The sequence below is a fragment of the Serinus canaria genome, chromosome 10 (assembly GCF_022539315.1).
Source record: "Serinus canaria isolate serCan28SL12 chromosome 10, serCan2020, whole genome shotgun sequence".
NCBI lineage: Eukaryota > Metazoa > Chordata > Aves > Passeriformes > Fringillidae > Serinus > Serinus canaria.
In genome coordinates this window covers 17,968,317-17,984,742 of record NC_066324.1, presented here as the reverse complement: position 1 = coordinate 17,984,742, position 16,426 = coordinate 17,968,317, and the positions used below count along the sequence as shown (strand labels likewise).

The window sequence follows — 16,426 nt, the reverse complement described above, 5'->3', positions numbered from 1 at the left end:
CCAAACTGTGCTCGTTTCTCAAGTGATAAGGTTAATATTCCAAGGAACAAGAAAAGACAGTTCAAGAGTTCAGAGTGATTTCAAGCCATTCAGAAAGACTCAGGGAAGTGACAATTGCTGGTAGCTCTGCACTTTCCAGAACAATTTTAGTGATGAATAAACTATTATGTGACCAGACTATATGCATAAGAATGGTATAATGTGCACAAAACAACAGTGCACCAACACATTACAATAAAATCCACTTGTCAGAGTAACAAGCCAAGTCGATTTCCTTCCATATGAGAACGGTTATGAAAAGACTGACATCTTATTTTAATTTCCAGTTTTCTGCAAAACAAACAGCATAGCAACCCCAAGAACAGCACTGGAGACAGGCTGCACCCCACCAGGTGAGCTCATCTGGGCTACCCCACAGCAACAGACAAGTCTGGTTTTTAAACTGGTTTGATCTGAGTCTCTGAGCTAATGTTGGGGTTTATTCTAAACTTAGAAGCACAAATGTGTATGCACAGTACCCTCTATCTCTACCTAATGCCTTTTAAAGAAGGACCCCAAAATTTCGATGCCTTGGACGCTTCTGGATGGGTAACAAGAGTCCAGCATATGTACCAAAACAAAAACTTAAGATATTTTTGTGACATCTGTGTCTGTCAGAAGCTGTGGAGTCAAATTCACAGGTTATTTTCTTCTAAGTTAGTGAAGATAATTACAGAGTTTTCTGTGGAGCTTTCAAGACACCAGGCAGTTCGCTGTGCCATATTCCCACAAACCTCCTGCTTTAATATATTAAAAACTAGATTGCCTAACCCACATGAAAAATCCTTGCAATGACTATACATTTAATAAGTTTAATTCCTTTGTCAGATCTGCACCATGCCACAAAACTAATACCTGTGTAAAAGACATTGTTGTACCTGTTTCTCATAATAATGTCCCGTGAACCCAGGAAAGCTAGAGAGAGAAGAGTAGTGTTAAAATCAATTTCTGGCACATAAAAAAATAATTCTGTATATTGATTAGGTACTCAGAAAAAATTGACTTAATATTGGCATCATTAACATCTACCAGCAAAACTCAGAACACTCTTCAAGCAAAGGCTACATCAAAGAGCTACAACATTGAGTAAGGGTTGGATAAACAACATCGAGTGCAAGCAGCTACTTTTCCTTGTAATGTGTGCACAACACAGCATTCTGCAATGTTTCAGAATAATATTGTAAATTTTTAGCCTCAGAAATATAAAAAATTACTTTATTGATACAAGTCATGTGAAATCAACTGTGTTGACTAAAACAGAATTTGAACATATCTACATCTTCATGGCTTTTCTGCAGTTGACTTTGGGGTAACAAAACCCACTGAGCTCTCACAGTATGCATATTCTCCCCCAGCGTGTAAGAATCAGAATTTATTTCTCTATATAGATCTCCAAAACAGCTTTTCCCTTGCAAACAATTCCAGTGCAAGCGTGCATTAAGAACAATAACCACGTAGAAAAGCTGCCACAATGGATTGGGAGAAGCTTTGTCTCTGCCAGCCACGCTGGAAGCAGTAGTTCGAGTTCTCAGTCTTTCTAGAATTTACCAGACTGACACTTGTGGGTTAGGTAGTCCCAGCAGCCAGGGCTGGCATGGGAGGGCAAGAGTCGCTGCAGGTGAAGGCTGTAACCGTGGTCCTTTGTGCCCAGCGTTACAGAAAGGCAGGGCAAGCTGCAGAAATCCACCCTGAGCCCTAGCCGCGCCGCAAGTGCTCGATGCGGCCGTGGGTTCCTCCTCCTCCTCTCCTCTCCCTCCCGGCTAGGACCATGTGCCGGGCTCCGGCCGCTTCCCAGGGCAGGGGAGCGCTCCCGGCACGGCTGCAGCCCGCTCGCCGATGGCCAAGAGCTCTCCCCAGCCCCCTGCGGCGGCCTCAGACATTCCTCTGCTCTGTCAGGCAATGAAAATATCCCCAGGGGGATTAGAGCAGCCCTCGGGAGAGAGCGGCTCGCGAGCATCCCCAGCACACGAAAGGCACCGACGGCTTTGGGGGGTCACAGTACCGGGAATGACCCTCAGTTACAGCGCTAACGGGGCGGCTTGAGCCTCTGACAAATTAAGACCTCTAAAAATTCGCTGGTACTTTCACATTCTTGCGGGATGCAGCCAGCGTTTGGAAGTGTTCATTAAGGAGGGCAGACTCCTGCTCTGGCACTTACACTAAGGGATAAAAACCACGAGAACAAGCGAAATTAGAAAGCAAAACATCTCTTCCTATTTCCAGCCCGGGCACAGGCACAGCCAGCTACCCTATTCTTCTCCTATTCAACTTCATACAGAGTGCTCAAGGGTTAAAGTGCTTTAAAAAAAAATAAGAAAGGAAAAACATTTTTTCTACAATGAAGAACACTTGAGAAAGGCTCCAAGCACCAGGCTAACAAAGAAACGGTCCTGAAGAATGAGGCCCTCACTACAGCATTCACCTCCTTTGCCAAGCAAATATATTTAAATAAAATTATTCAATCCCAGAGTGGCTTCCAGGCCACATTAAGGTAGTAACAGTCTCCTTAATTATACTCCTTTTCACATCTTTAAAAATCCTTTCAATGTTTACTTGAAAAGTTAATTGCTGACAGCTAGAAAGAGCATACACGTGATCCTTAACAATTCTGGGGTGGAGGGAGAGTACTGTCCCCTCCCCACACCAGTTCCCAGGAGCCCGGCAACTCCAACACCCTCAGACACAAAACCTGAGAAAAGGAGGCTCGGGGACACCTTATTGTCCTCTGCAAGTCCCTGACAGGAGGGTAGAGAGGGTATCCCCAGAGACAACAGGGAACAGCCTCCAGCTGCCCCAGGGGAGGTTGAGGCTGGCTATCAGGGAAAATCACTTCAGGGCTGTCTGGCCCTGCCCATCCTCGGAGGGATTCAGAAGCTGTGTGGATGTGGCACTTGGGGACATGGCTTGGTGGTGGCCTTGGCAGTGCTGGGGGAATAGCTGGACTCAACAATCCAAAGGACTTTTCCAATGTAAACAATGCCATGACTGTGTGTACATTATCCATCTCGTACACCTTCCCAAAGACACTGTGAGCTGGGGGATGCAAAGGGAAATCCAGGGGTTCTCCAGGCATGAAAACAAGAGCCACCAGAAAACAGATCTATACAGAGAATTTCTGATTAAAACTCCAACATGGATTTTAACTACAAGAACCACAGTTTCCCAATTGCTATTTAAGTTTAGCTCGTGGATGACACAAGAGGTCCACGTTCCAGAAGTACAGTCTATGAAAAATCATTATTTTTGTACTCAAAAAATCATGAAGCAACTTCAGAAAGATCTTGCACAGTGTTACAGTCATGCTCAAAACAATCTCCAAGTTATCAGCACAGTTTCTCAAGAATTTACAAGCTTGAAGTGACTGTCCTATTGACCAGAGCAATTTACATTTTCTGTGTTGAGACCACCAAATTTCTACTTTTAAGCCAAGTACAGATGGCACAGACAGTTCTAATCACACTTCCACACTAAACATTTGTATTGATCCTTTTCTGTAAAGAAAAGTTTGAAAGTGCAAAAACACATGTAAAAGAGAGGAATTAAATCAGGTCCAGTTCTATATTTATAGACATTACAAAGTTAGACACAGGGATGACAGAGCCACAGCAATTAAATATGTATCACAGAAATGTTTCTAATTTTAAATAAAATTGTGAAATCCAACTTAGCAGCAACTTGGAAGGCAAACTCTGAGGAAAGGCACTGCAGGGTTTACCCGGAGGGGAGGGGAGGGAGGAGCTGAGCTAAAAGGAGCAGCAGCCACCTCCCCCAGAACGGTTTATTAAAGCAAGAACCCGGCATCAAAGCACATGATAAATAATTAACATGTAATGCCTTTGTGATAAGGCACTGAACTTGAGCTTTCTCCTAAGGTAAATGATTTGTAAATGCAAATTTGTCCAGCTGCTCCTTTCCTGCATCAAAAGCCTGCTCAAAGATAGCATTTATGAGCTATTTTTGTCAAATATTTATACTATCTTAATCAGGTTTTGAGTCATGTGTGTGCTCGTTTGTATACAAAAATGCAGGGCAGTTACAGTTCCATCAACTAAAGGGTTTGGGGGGTTTAAAAGTTGTTTTTTGCCTACTGGTCTATTCAAGCTCACTCTTTAATTACCCCACCTCATTCACAGTGAGCAGTAACTCACCTGCAGAGATCATCCCAGTTCCATTCCTCAACCCATCTTTCCCTTCACATGCAGATCAGAAGGCTTGGAAACAAGTATTACATTTTTTAATTCTAAAAGCATTTAGGAAATGGCACCTCAAAATGAAATTACATCTGCACAGCCACCACTGAAGGCCGTGTTACAGCCCTGGAAGGGTATAGAAGCAATTACAGCAGGAGCATGGATGTTTCTGATTCCAACTGCTGTAAGTCTGCACAAATGTAACTGTTATTATCATTAAAGGCTGAAGAATGAATTAAATGTGGCTCTGCTTTTACAGTGATACCCAGTTTGGTCAGCATCTAACACCTGCCTATCAATCTCTAGGAAAACTGCCTGAAAAGGAATTTTCTAGGCAATAAAGCAAACAGGGTTCTTGTTAGAATTCCAAAGCTCTGCCTAAAAAGCTGGGATGGCTTCCTGAAAACAGAAATATTCCTGCTCCTTTGCAGAGGATGGGTAATGGCTCCTTACCCACACAGCAGCCCTGCATAGCCCTGAAAGAAGACCAAGTCCTGTTTCTGAAACCACTTATAAGAAAGGTTTAAGAAAACCAGCAGTAACATCCAGGACAGTTCCCTGGCTACAAGGCCCCACCCCACCAGTACCTGAAAGGTACTTAAAACTCTGTAACTTAAAACCACTTCTAAGTTTTGTTGTATGACAAGAGCCACCCAAATAAAGTTTCAGTCTTTGGGTTACTGATATAAAGCATCAACTCAACCTACCACCCACTTACTATACTGAAAGACTGCACAAGCTACAAGAAATCAGATGCCAGTAACATGGGTAGGTCACTGAATGTGTGGTGATTTGACTTTCAGTTCACTCCTTCAATCCAGTTCTGCATCCCAAGGGAATCACAGTCAAGAGGGGCAGTGAACGAAGAGCTTTGCACTTGGTAATGGCTCCACAGGGCTCTCAGTACCACCAGTGAGGCACAACCTACAAAGGCCAGTTATTATTTTATTTTTTAAACTAACACCATCACCTCCACTCATCGTACTCACACATAAATAACCAAGAGGCCTTCAGCACACAAATTAAGAATGATGAAGTTGCTCACATGACAGGAGCTAAATTAGATTTAAGCAATCAATATACTTCATATATTCATCTGTAATAACAGAAACAAGCACTTGATAACCTTTCAAATCCTTCTGAAGAAACAAGAATGTTTTGAATGGGCTAAACTTGGAGAAAATGCTTAAGATCACATGAGACAAAAGCTAAGGCAAAACCTACTTCTTACAGGTCCTTATTTTAGTAAATCAGTAAAGGACACACTTTAGCATTTTCAAGTCAAAGTCTGCCCAGGATGAATGTGAAAGCAAAGATGAAACCCCAAAGCACGGGCTCAAGCCCTGCTACAGAGCCCTGAGCAGTGGTGCCTCCACAGGAAGTTCCAGAGAGAACAACAAACAGCACAAACCAGATTGCACATAGAGATCAGATCTAGCACAGATACATTTCCAGCTCCTGTGAATGCTGGCTTTTTCCATTTAGACTGATTTCCTCAGTGAAATGAAAAACTGGCAACAACAGCAAAGAAAACAACTGGAAAACATTACTTTAGAAAACCAACACTTCAGATTTGGGGCTGTTCATGCTGTTACCATGAGCACAAGAGATTCCAACTGAGCTGATCCAGGAAAAGCCTTTAACTAGCACTACCTAGAATGTGGAATGTATTGGATCCTGCTCTGGGTGCATCTGATGCCTGGTTCTCCTCTTTCCACATTCAGAAGTCAATTTTCCCCTCCAAAAGTCTCAGATGTGAAATACACAAACCTCTATTCACATGCTGTGTTGTTGCCTTGCAGACTCTGGCCCCTCAGTTTAGAGCAGACCTACAATATTTACATCACCTACAACAAATCTATAGAGCTGCACTCACAGACAGCACATGGAAAGGGGAAGAACACAAACTTAAACTCAATGGAACTGCCAAGGTTTTCCAGTTGTGCCAACAGGACACTCCATTTTCTGCACTTATGGGTTGTGTGGATTTTCTTTTATCCACATCTCCAAAAAGTTACATAAGACCACAACACAAGCTGGTTACCAAATCACTGCAGGCATCTCAACCATCTCTTATCTCATACTACCCAGGTATTTTTCAAAACCTACCATAACTTCAAATAAGGAGATAAGTAAAAAGAATCCATAGCAACAGAAGAACTATAGAACCTAAAATTAAGGCTCTGAAAGTAGGTATGAGCAAACAAGAACATGTGAAGATTTGGATAAATAAGCTATTTTACACTTCAAACAGAAGACAAGCCTTGTCAGATTCCAGAAAAGGAAGCAACTTGGGAAAATGATGATGGAGGGCTGTCCCACCCAAAATCTGTGGTGCAGTCTCTAAGAGCTCTTAATGCTAACGAAAATAGTGTCCCAAAAATGTATTAAATGTGCTGTTGCAAATGGGTAAGAACAGAGTGCTGTGATTTCAGCTGGAGTCCCTGGGACTGTCTGTCCCTTCACCATAAACAAGGCACAGGGCACTGCACCCTTACAGGGGCTGGCAGACATTGGTCTATCAGCCCCATGACTTCTACCTCTGCATTACCAACATCTCCTTCAGTAAAAAGGGGTAACCAAGACAAATCAAAACATTTTGTCCCTTATCTCCTCTGCAGAACCACCAAGAACACAGCACAACACAGCCCAGGGCAGGCAGGGAGCAGTTTTCCACCTCCTGAGATACATCCCCTCAGCTCCCTGCCAGCCTCCCAGGACATGCACAGTCCCAGCACTTCACTTCAGTGTTCATTTTTCCCTGAGAAAAACTGAGCAATGTCATCCTGAGCCATTCAACTGGCTGCCATTCTCCCCACTCTTGGGGGCTGGTTTGGCTGTGAAGAGTGCTTCCCATTTCCCTTCACAACCATACTGGCACACCCTATAACACTTTTCTTATGCTTCCAACCAGGTTCCCATGAAGTGGTGTCCTCACAGGATTTCATTATTGATACAGGGATGACTGTGAAAGTCCAGACCCCAAAAAGCTGCAGTACTGCTCTTAAAAATGATACACTACACAAGACAAGCATCATTAATCGAGGTTCCCTCTGGACTTCTGCAAGTGAGAGTATTCAGAGCTGTCAGGCCTCCATCCTTTTCTGAAACCACAACCTGTTGGGCACAGTTTTGCATTTTTTTTTTCCTCAAGGCTAAGTATTTTAAGATGAAACCTGTAGCTTTATTCCCACTTCAGAACCAGACAAACAAATGAAATTTCAGCGTGGGAAAAAAAAAGTTACAAAACCAAAGCAGTAATTAAAGCTGAACTGAGAATTCACTACCAATCTGAAAACAAACTTTCATGAAACATTTGTTTTTCAATGAATTTGCTAATAAATAATGCACACCTTCTGAGAGAGTTTCAGTCTATAGATCTGGAATCTATATGCTGTAATACATAAGATGAAAATGGTGACATAAGACACACAATGTTATTTTGCTCACACAGTGCTTTTCATACTCCAATTCTATGCCAGTCCCCACCCCACCAGAGAAGCCGTGGCAGCGTTCCCTGTGCCCATGTCACCCTCTCCCTTCTGCCAGCACGAGTACTGATGCAGGCAGAAGAGCAGGGACCTGATCCAATTCTCTACATCCTCCATAAACACTCAGGAAAGCCAAGGGAAGGGCAAAGTCCCCCTCACTGCAGTGGCACTGCCAGCCTGAAACGCTGAAACTAAACACCAAGACAGGATTAACACTTGGCTACGACTTCATCTCGCCTGGGTTTCCTATCTGGCCAAGCACATTTCTAATGGAAGACTCACAAATCGATAACAAAATACCTGGATTTTCTGCAAGGTGAGCACTGACAGCCCACCACTAAAAATTCCAATCCCAACGGCACTGGAGCGTACCACAAACTGCTGAGGTGTCCTACCACAGCAAAAAATGGTTCTGGATGCAGTTTTCCTTTATTTCCAGTTTTTTATACTTCCTTCCTTGCCTGTTTTCCAACAGGAACATTTGGCTTTATAAATCACTTTTGGAAATATTTCATCTTGTTAACACCCAGCTTTCCTCTCTGCTATGCACAACACTACAACAGCCATAATTTCAAGTAATTATTCAGTTATTTAAAAGACATGTGGGTGTGGCACTGGGGACATGGTTTAGTGGTGGACTGGGCATTGCTGGGGAAATGATTGGACTCGATCTTGGAGGGCTTTTCCAACCTAAATGATTCTGTGATTCTTCTGTTTGTTTTTTTAAAGCAATGTGACCTCTCTTACAATTCTGAAGACAAGTTGGACTCCACTTCTCAATTTTAAAAGTCATGACAGGTCTAATGACTTAAATGACTTTTGGCAGGCTGTTCTACTTTTAGAAGGAATATCCAAACACCTCTATTTGTGGCTCTGCCTTCCTCACTACGGTTACATTCTAAGGTTTCAATGCACAAACCACAGAGCTGTGTTAAGAGGAGATGTTCGGGCTCATTAACTACAGAGGAAAGCCAAGAAAGATGAAGCTTATACAGGGCTTGACTCCATCTCAGTCCAAGTGGAAGCAAGCTGTGGGACAATTACACTGAGAAGTAGGGAATGAAAAAAACCTGGAAGCTGCCTCCAAGTGCTCAAGTCTGTTAGTGATGGCAGTAACACAAAGGTGGCTCTGCCAAAAGGAAGATGAAAGGAAGAAATGGAACCAACACAATCAGAGCTGGAGCTTTCACTTCCCAGACAATGTAGAGAGCAGCGCTGTGTTATAAATACACATAATATAGAAAATATAGAAAGATACTGTATCTATTCATAGTGTCACATAAACATGAAGACAAACAGATTTACCATGGCTCAAAATTCCATCGTAAAGTACACAACAAACAAAGCAAAACTTGCCCAGAAAAGCACTCATTAAATGGCTGGAAACTCCATGCAGAACATGAAATAAATGGAAACTGTAGATAAGCACAATGTCTCTTCAAAACCATATCTAACTTCAATATGTCAACAGGCAAGAAACAGCAGCTAAGGCTACCCTGGTACAGCCCTCAGCCTGCTGAATGGCCAGCACACAGCATGCTCTGTGCTGCTCACCCTGAGGTCAGCAGCAACACTGGACACATGTCACCAGTTAAAAACACATCAAACAAGATAAATTCATCTCAGTATCGTAATAATAGTGGCTGACAACTGTGCTGGCTACTGGCACATGCTCTGACCCAGTGTCACAAAACCTGACAGCTTCAAGACATCCAAGACAGGCATCAGAAAAAAACAAAGGTAAAATATATTTGGACTCCACATATATGAGCTAGAATTAAACCCTCTTGTAAGTTACACAAATTTCTAAGCCAAAAGGAAAGTTAAAAAAACAGATGGCAAAGTCCAACAGAGCCATACTGATGATGCACTGAAACCACAAAGGATATCAAGTACATAGGTGCCTACTAGGAGAGGCAAAGTGAAATTTTAAGGGATCAGCAGGCAGAAGTACAAAAACATGGGGTTTTAAGATAATAACAAAACAAAACATAATAAAGACACAGTAAGATTCACACCCATATGCATAACAATTAAAATCTAACTACAACAGAAAGTAGTGCACAATTTCTTTGAGCAGAGAGATAAATTAGTGGGTAATTTCATCACAAAACAGCCTTTCCACTTTTAAAAGATCTCCAAACAAAACCGTATGACTAGAGGATACCAAAAATTATCACCAAGCTGCCAAGCCTCGGTAAGACCCAAAAGAACTGAATCATCAAAATCCACACCATCAACAACAGTCCATCATTTCAGCCAAAACCACTGTAACAGACAAAGGAAAAGAAGATCAATAGATTAAAATGGACAAATGAAGAAATTCAGGCTAAGCAGAACATCTGAATTTCTTCCGTGGTAACCAGCACCAAGCCAGCTGCACAAACAGCTCCACAGTGAAGAAAATTCACAGCTAACATATGCAGAACAACACACTTTGAGGGGGAAAAAGCTCTCTCCGTTGTACAATTCACTGTTTCTAGATCAACTTAAAACAAATTTTCTCACTGGAAAACTATAAAAACTAGAATGTCAGAGGAATAGGAAAATAAAACATTGTTACATGACTGAATGACCATCACATTCCTTCCCAAAAACGCCATACTCAGTCTTGGTCATATCACAACAGCAAACCCAAAGCTGAACCAGGAAAGTTCAAAGACTGGCAATGAGAACCAGTGATGCCATAAAAAAATTCCCAAGTTTATGTACCCAGTGAGTTCCCAAGGTGGGCAGTCCTGTCTGAACAGCACCTCTATGAATTTAAATGTAATTTCTTTCCTGCTAATACACTCAATCCCAAAGCATTCAGAAGCAACAAGTGGAGTGATAAGTTTAGTGTTGATGTAAAAAGAAAAAATTCCTTTAGAGTAATGTATTACTTTTCATTAAAATTAAACCTCTTCTCTTTTTGCACAAATCAAATAGCTTGTGGTTGTTACGCACTCCAGGGAATTACCCAAAATCCCAAGAAAGTTTAGCAGCAGAATATTCCAATTCCTTCACTGCCTTTGGTAAGGGCAGCTTTAATGAGGAAAAAAATATATTTTAACTGATGCAAAAAGGATTTATCATAAATTGATAGTCTGCTTATTCTGTAAAATTAAGATGCTCCTCTGCATGAATACTAAATGGTAAAAACTCTGAAAATTAAAGCACCTAATAGACCATATAAAGCAGACTTTCAGTTTTCCTACTGAACCCTGCAACTGTACACATACAAATCAGGCTTATCTATTTATATGGAATTAATCAGGATTACCACTTTCATCCTGGCAATTTCACTGGAGGACGAAATCAATAGCACCCAATCAGTAAAATATGACTGTTTCCACCGCGCTGAGGCATTTGCTCTATTAAGAACTATTCTGCCTTTTTAAAAAATCAATAGCCTCAGGCATTATGTTTCAATACTGGAGACCAGAGGTGTACTCTGGCAGGACAATCCAAACAGCACCCCAGGGTTTGAGGCAGCTCTCCCCTCTCAGCCCAGCACACCAAAGAAGCAAACGCAAGCCCATGCTTCCATGGCCATTCCTGAGACTCGTGAGCTCTCAGGGGCTGAACACTTAATCCACAACCCTTGGAGGAAGGTAAAAAACCCCTCTGGATCCAGCATGGAAGCTGCAGTCTGGGCCCTGCAGCCACTGAGACCCCTACAAACCAGCTAAACAGAAGTGGAGTTTCCCTTCCACCAAGTGACATCCCAACATCAGCACCGATTCCTCACAGGAAACCAGCACTACCTAGTTACAGCAACAACTCCAGTTATACCTTCTCATAGGCAAAGTGCATTTAAACACCCTGCATCTATAAAACCACTGCATTTTAGAAAAGCTGGCTGCAAACATTGGCACACATTTTACACACCAAATTATCTCCATGAAACTGGTGATGATAATAAAATTCGCTTTCAAATGCCCCGTGACACTCAGGCTGATTTTGCCCAAGTTAAATGTTTTTATAGCTTGAAAGCAAAACTTAAGCAGAATATTGCACTGCTCCTTGTGTAGTTTTCCTAAACTCTCACTTCATTTCCTCACTCATTTATTATCACTCTCCTCCTCTTGGCCATGTAACAAACTCCAGTTAGGTGCCTACAGAGTCTCCAGACTTCTGTGACAATCTCTGGCTGAAGGTTAACCTCGTGTAAATCACAAGGGCATTTTATCATCAGGAACAACCAAATACTCTTATTTGTATAAGGAAATATCTACCATATGTAACTTCCTTACTTACACTGATAAGTTAGCACAAGGTAACTAAGCCAAGCTTTTTTTTTTTTTTTATGACACTTTTTGTTTGCTGCTTTTCACTGTGATGAACATTAGGCACAGGTGTGTACACACCTGACAACTTTGAGACTGAAGTGTTAGTTTATTAGGAAAGCTTCATAAGCCAGTCAGGTAATTTTCTTAGATGACTAATAAACATGCAGTGCAAAAGCCATATGCAACCTGTCCATATGGAACAGGAATATCAAGCAGGGAGAGCGGTGCTTAACTGACTTGGGACGTAACTGAGACCTGAATATTTCTGCTCTATTTTTAACTTGGGATATAATTAGAAATAATCAAGCAGCACACACAAAACAGAAACAAATGACAACCTGCTGTTTCTAGGGTCCCAGCTGATCTGTGCTGCCATCCTTAGCTTTCCATACCCTCCATTACTCCCAGAAGGAGCATCCCTGGCAGCAGCACCTGGATGCACTTCCCAGCTTGCTGCTCATAGACCCCTTCAGTTCTGGGCTCCTGCAGCTCCAGGCCCACCAACTGCTAATTCTGCTCCACTGGGACTTCCCAAAGTAGCAGTTTGCCCTCCAAAAACAAAACACATATCGATTCCAAGGACTTCAAGAATACAAGGGAGAGACAGAAATTTCCTGCTTCTGAATAATCTCATTTGCAATCTTAATGGTGTATACAGGCTATCACAGCTTCCCTATTAAAAATTAGGTGACACCAGCTTCATTTTTATTTCTAATAATGCAATCTGTATAGACCCAAGATTTAATGCTTATCTCAACTCTGTTACAGTTATAGGAGGCAGGATTTAGCTTAATTTGATGCTTCTTCCTGATTTGTTTTATTCCCTCAGCTAAGTGAAATGTTGTCCCAATTCTAAAATCAGCTCATCTCACCTTATCTGCAGAGCAACCAGCAACAATAGAAAACACACTAATGTTTGCAGATACACAAATAAATGAAGTTATACAGTTTTCTCCTAAAATAATTCAGCTGCACTCTTTTCTTCTTCAGAGAGCCATGATGAGCTATTTATAAACAGGATCAAATGTCCCTCCAACACACATGACTCCGTAAAAGAATATGGGCTTCCAAATCTGCAACTTCTGCTCATTTATGGCACTTTTACCCACACCAAAATGCCAGCATGGTTTGTTTTTGTTTTTTTTTTGCATTTAAACCCCCTTATCTGGACATAGCAAGCAGCACTTCAGCCTTGACAAGGAGAGCTGTGAGTCCCACAGCCAAAGCTCCACCTGGACCTACAAATCTGGTGCTCCTCTGCCTCTCCAGCCCTCAGCATCAGCCTAAGGAGGCTCTTCTCAGCATCCTGAAAAGATCAAGCCTCACCCAGAGCATGGAACAGAAGAAAGCACTACCCCCCTCACATCTAAACTCAAACAGGAGAACTTTCATGCCATGGAACATCTGCACCCAAGTCCCTCTCCTATGAGCACCTGCCCATATAAAAGTCTGTGGAACATCCTGTACTTAAGAAAAACTACTAGCAATTAGATGGAAAATAGTGTGAATTAAAATGAACTTCATCCACTACACATCCTCTTTATTGAGACAAAGAGCTGAGAGAGCCTTTCTCCCTTTCCTCTAAGTAACTGGTACAAACACCCTCAGACAGGGAAAGCCCAGCTCCTGGTGCTCCCCAGGGATCCCACAGGACACATCCATGGACACAGCATAAAGGCACCTTCCACAGTAGAGGAGAGGAGGAGCTCACCAGAACTTTCAAGATTTCCACAATGATACTCCTAAATTCCTGCTCCAATAAACAGATCCAATGAAGGTTTTATTCCACATCATTTCAACACCCCCCTCTGCAGACTTAATTCACATATTTGGCTCCAACAGACAGAACTTCACCTACTAATTTGATTTCCTCAAGACATAAAAGATTATTTTAAACTAGCAAAGAGCTACAAACACAACCATGAGACCACTGAGCTGTCAGGAGAGCAGGAATATCAGAAAAGAAGCACCACGTGGCAAGATTTTACACATAACAAAGTAACTTATCTGTTACACATGTTCTGCAGATTGAGCCAAACTGTAATATTTTTCAAAAGAAAAAAAAATCTACTTCAGACCTGGAATCTGCAAAGTTTGTACTGTGTAAGAGGATAAATAAATATATTCCCTGTCAACAGGAGTCAGCTCACATGGTTCCATCAGTGATGTCCAAGATGAGAACCACCGTGGAAGATCCTGCCTAATGTGATTTGAAACAGAACAATTACACCATTCAATGTCAGAATTTAACCATTCTTACTTTCCCAAATTGCTAACAAGTTACTGAAAAAACCACTCATTTGACCAGCAGTTTTTTCCATATTCCACTTGCACGGAGCTCTCTCTTGAAATACCAGGATTCAATCAACTACAGGGGGTATTTTTTTTTTTAAATCCCAGCACTCAGCATTCAAGACCAGATTTTCTTTCAGGCATCCTACTAGCTTATTGCTGGCAAGAAGGAAATAAAGAAGTTACTTTTTAAAGCCAGCATTTGGCATAACGACCAGATAACATCGCTGCAAAGCTGAAGAGGCTTCTGTGGTATTAATGGTCTCATGCAAGGGTTTTTGAGAGAGCCTTCTCCTGCCTCACCTGGGTGAGATTACGTTTTCCGTAGCCTATAAAGAACCAGGATTCAATCATGGACCATAAAAGACAACAATGGCAAAAGGTGTGAGAACTACCGCGGCTGAAACGCTGCCAGACCGCTCATTTCTGGGCTACTGCGGCAGTTCCCAGGCAAGTTCCTCTCTCTCCACAGGTTGCCGGTACCGAGTCCGTGCCGCTTCCAGCAGCCCTCCCGAGCCGGTGCAGAGCCCGCCCGTGCCCGGCTCCCCTCGGGGTAAGCGCAAAGCCGGATTCCTCTCAGGTGCGCCCTTCTCTCCTCACTGCTGAGCGGCAAGCCCGATTCGTCTCAGGTGTGCCCTTCTCCCCTCACTGCTGAACGGCAAGCCCGATTCGTCTCAGGTGTGCCCTTCTCCCCTCACTGGTGAGCTGCAAGCCCGATTCTCCTCAGGTGAGCCCTTCTCCCCTCATTAGTGAGCTGCAAGGCTGATTCCCCTCAGGTGTGCCTGGCTCCCTTCCCCAGTACCAGCGAGCCGGGAACACAGGTGGGTGAAGCATTTAATTCCCCGCAGACGGGGCTCCAGGAGTCCCTTGTTCGCGGGGAGGCACCGCCGCCGCTCCCCGAGGCTCGCAGTGGCCCCTGCTGGTGCCCGCACGGGGGGAGCGGAGCGGGCTCAGCCCCTCGGCACCGCTCGCCCTGCCGGGGCCGCCCCGGGCCCCGCCACCCTCGGGACCCCTCCGCGCCCCCGCACAGCTCCGCGCCCGCCGCCTCGGGGGTCTCGCCGCGCTCTTACCCGTCAGGAGGCTCCGGGAACCGCTTCGCGCCGCGGCGCCGGTCGGTGCGGGCTGCGCGAAGAGAAGGGCGATGCACAGGGAGCCGAGGAGCCGCCGGGCTCTCCGCGCCGCCATCGCTCCACTCCCCGCGCCCGGCAGCCGGGCTGCACCCAGCGCCTGCCCCTCCCCCGGGGGGGCTCCTCCTGCCTTCCTTCCCTACCGGGCGGGCTGCGTAGAGGCGGCGGAGGGAGAGCGGCGGGCGGGCGGAGCGGCCGCGCTCCCTCCCTCACTCCATCGCGGGCCGGGCTCCGCCGCTCGCTCGCTCCGTCCCTCCCTCACACGGACCCCGCGGGGCGCGCGCCGCCTCCCGCCCGCCCCCGCCTCGCGCATGCGCGCGCTCCTCCCCTCCCGCCCCCGACCCCCGCGCCAGGTGTGCGCGCGCCCGCCCCCCCCCGCGCGCGCCACCGCGCCTGCGCGTGCGCGGGGGGGGCGGGGCCACCGCCCTCTCTTGAGGGGCGATGCTCTGCCCCCCCCTCCCCTCAGGCGTTCGGTGCGTAAAGTTCTTGGGGTTTAAGGCAATAAATCCCTGTTTTTCCGTCTCCTGGACCAGCCCAGCATGAGTGCGGGACCTGCGCATTTTCCACACGTAAAAACATGGAAAACCAGCCGGTTCGGCACCGATCCGGGTATCCCCGCTATGTGGCGAGCCGGAGGGTGTGGGAAGAGGGAGCCGTGCTCTGCCATGGTGCTGGTTACCAGCAATCCAGAGCCGCCTAGAAACCCGAAATCGAGCTAAATGTCCAAAAATAACTTGCGGAAACTTGTTTTCTTGGGGAGCGCCTCTGCTGCTCTGTTCGGGATGCCGCCTCTCCCAGTAAACATGCTTCTCCAAGATAAATAACGTGAGGAAAAGGCCAGACATGCTCCGAAAAGGCAAATGCGATGTATTTTCATCCTCCTGGGGGTAATTAGTTTTATACAGCATTTGCCATTCAAATCCGAATCACTGGAATGCCGCATCGTTACCAGCCCGCTCCAGCCCTACTGCCAGATCCAGGCTCCTTAGAAAGGACACAATAAAAGCTATAAATAT

At 44.6% G+C, this 16,426-nt stretch overlaps 1 protein-coding gene across 4 annotated transcripts in view; it reads right to left on the bottom strand.

Annotated features, from left to right (window-relative positions):
* Positions 1 to 15,671, bottom strand: part of NEO1 (neogenin 1) — a 171,225-nt gene extending 155,554 nt beyond the window's left edge. For 3 of the 4 annotated variants that reach the window (XM_030228246.2, XM_030228249.2, XM_030228250.2), the window contains exon 1: positions 15,354 to 15,671. In XM_030228246.2, coding sequence (XP_030084106.1) covers positions 15,354 to 15,468 — 115 coding nt within the window. In that variant the 5' untranslated portion in view covers positions 15,469 to 15,671. The remainder of the gene's footprint in view (positions 1 to 15,353) is intronic. The other variant, XM_030228247.2, reaches the window with a different exon arrangement.
* Between the last annotated feature and the right edge of the window lie 755 nt (positions 15,672 to 16,426).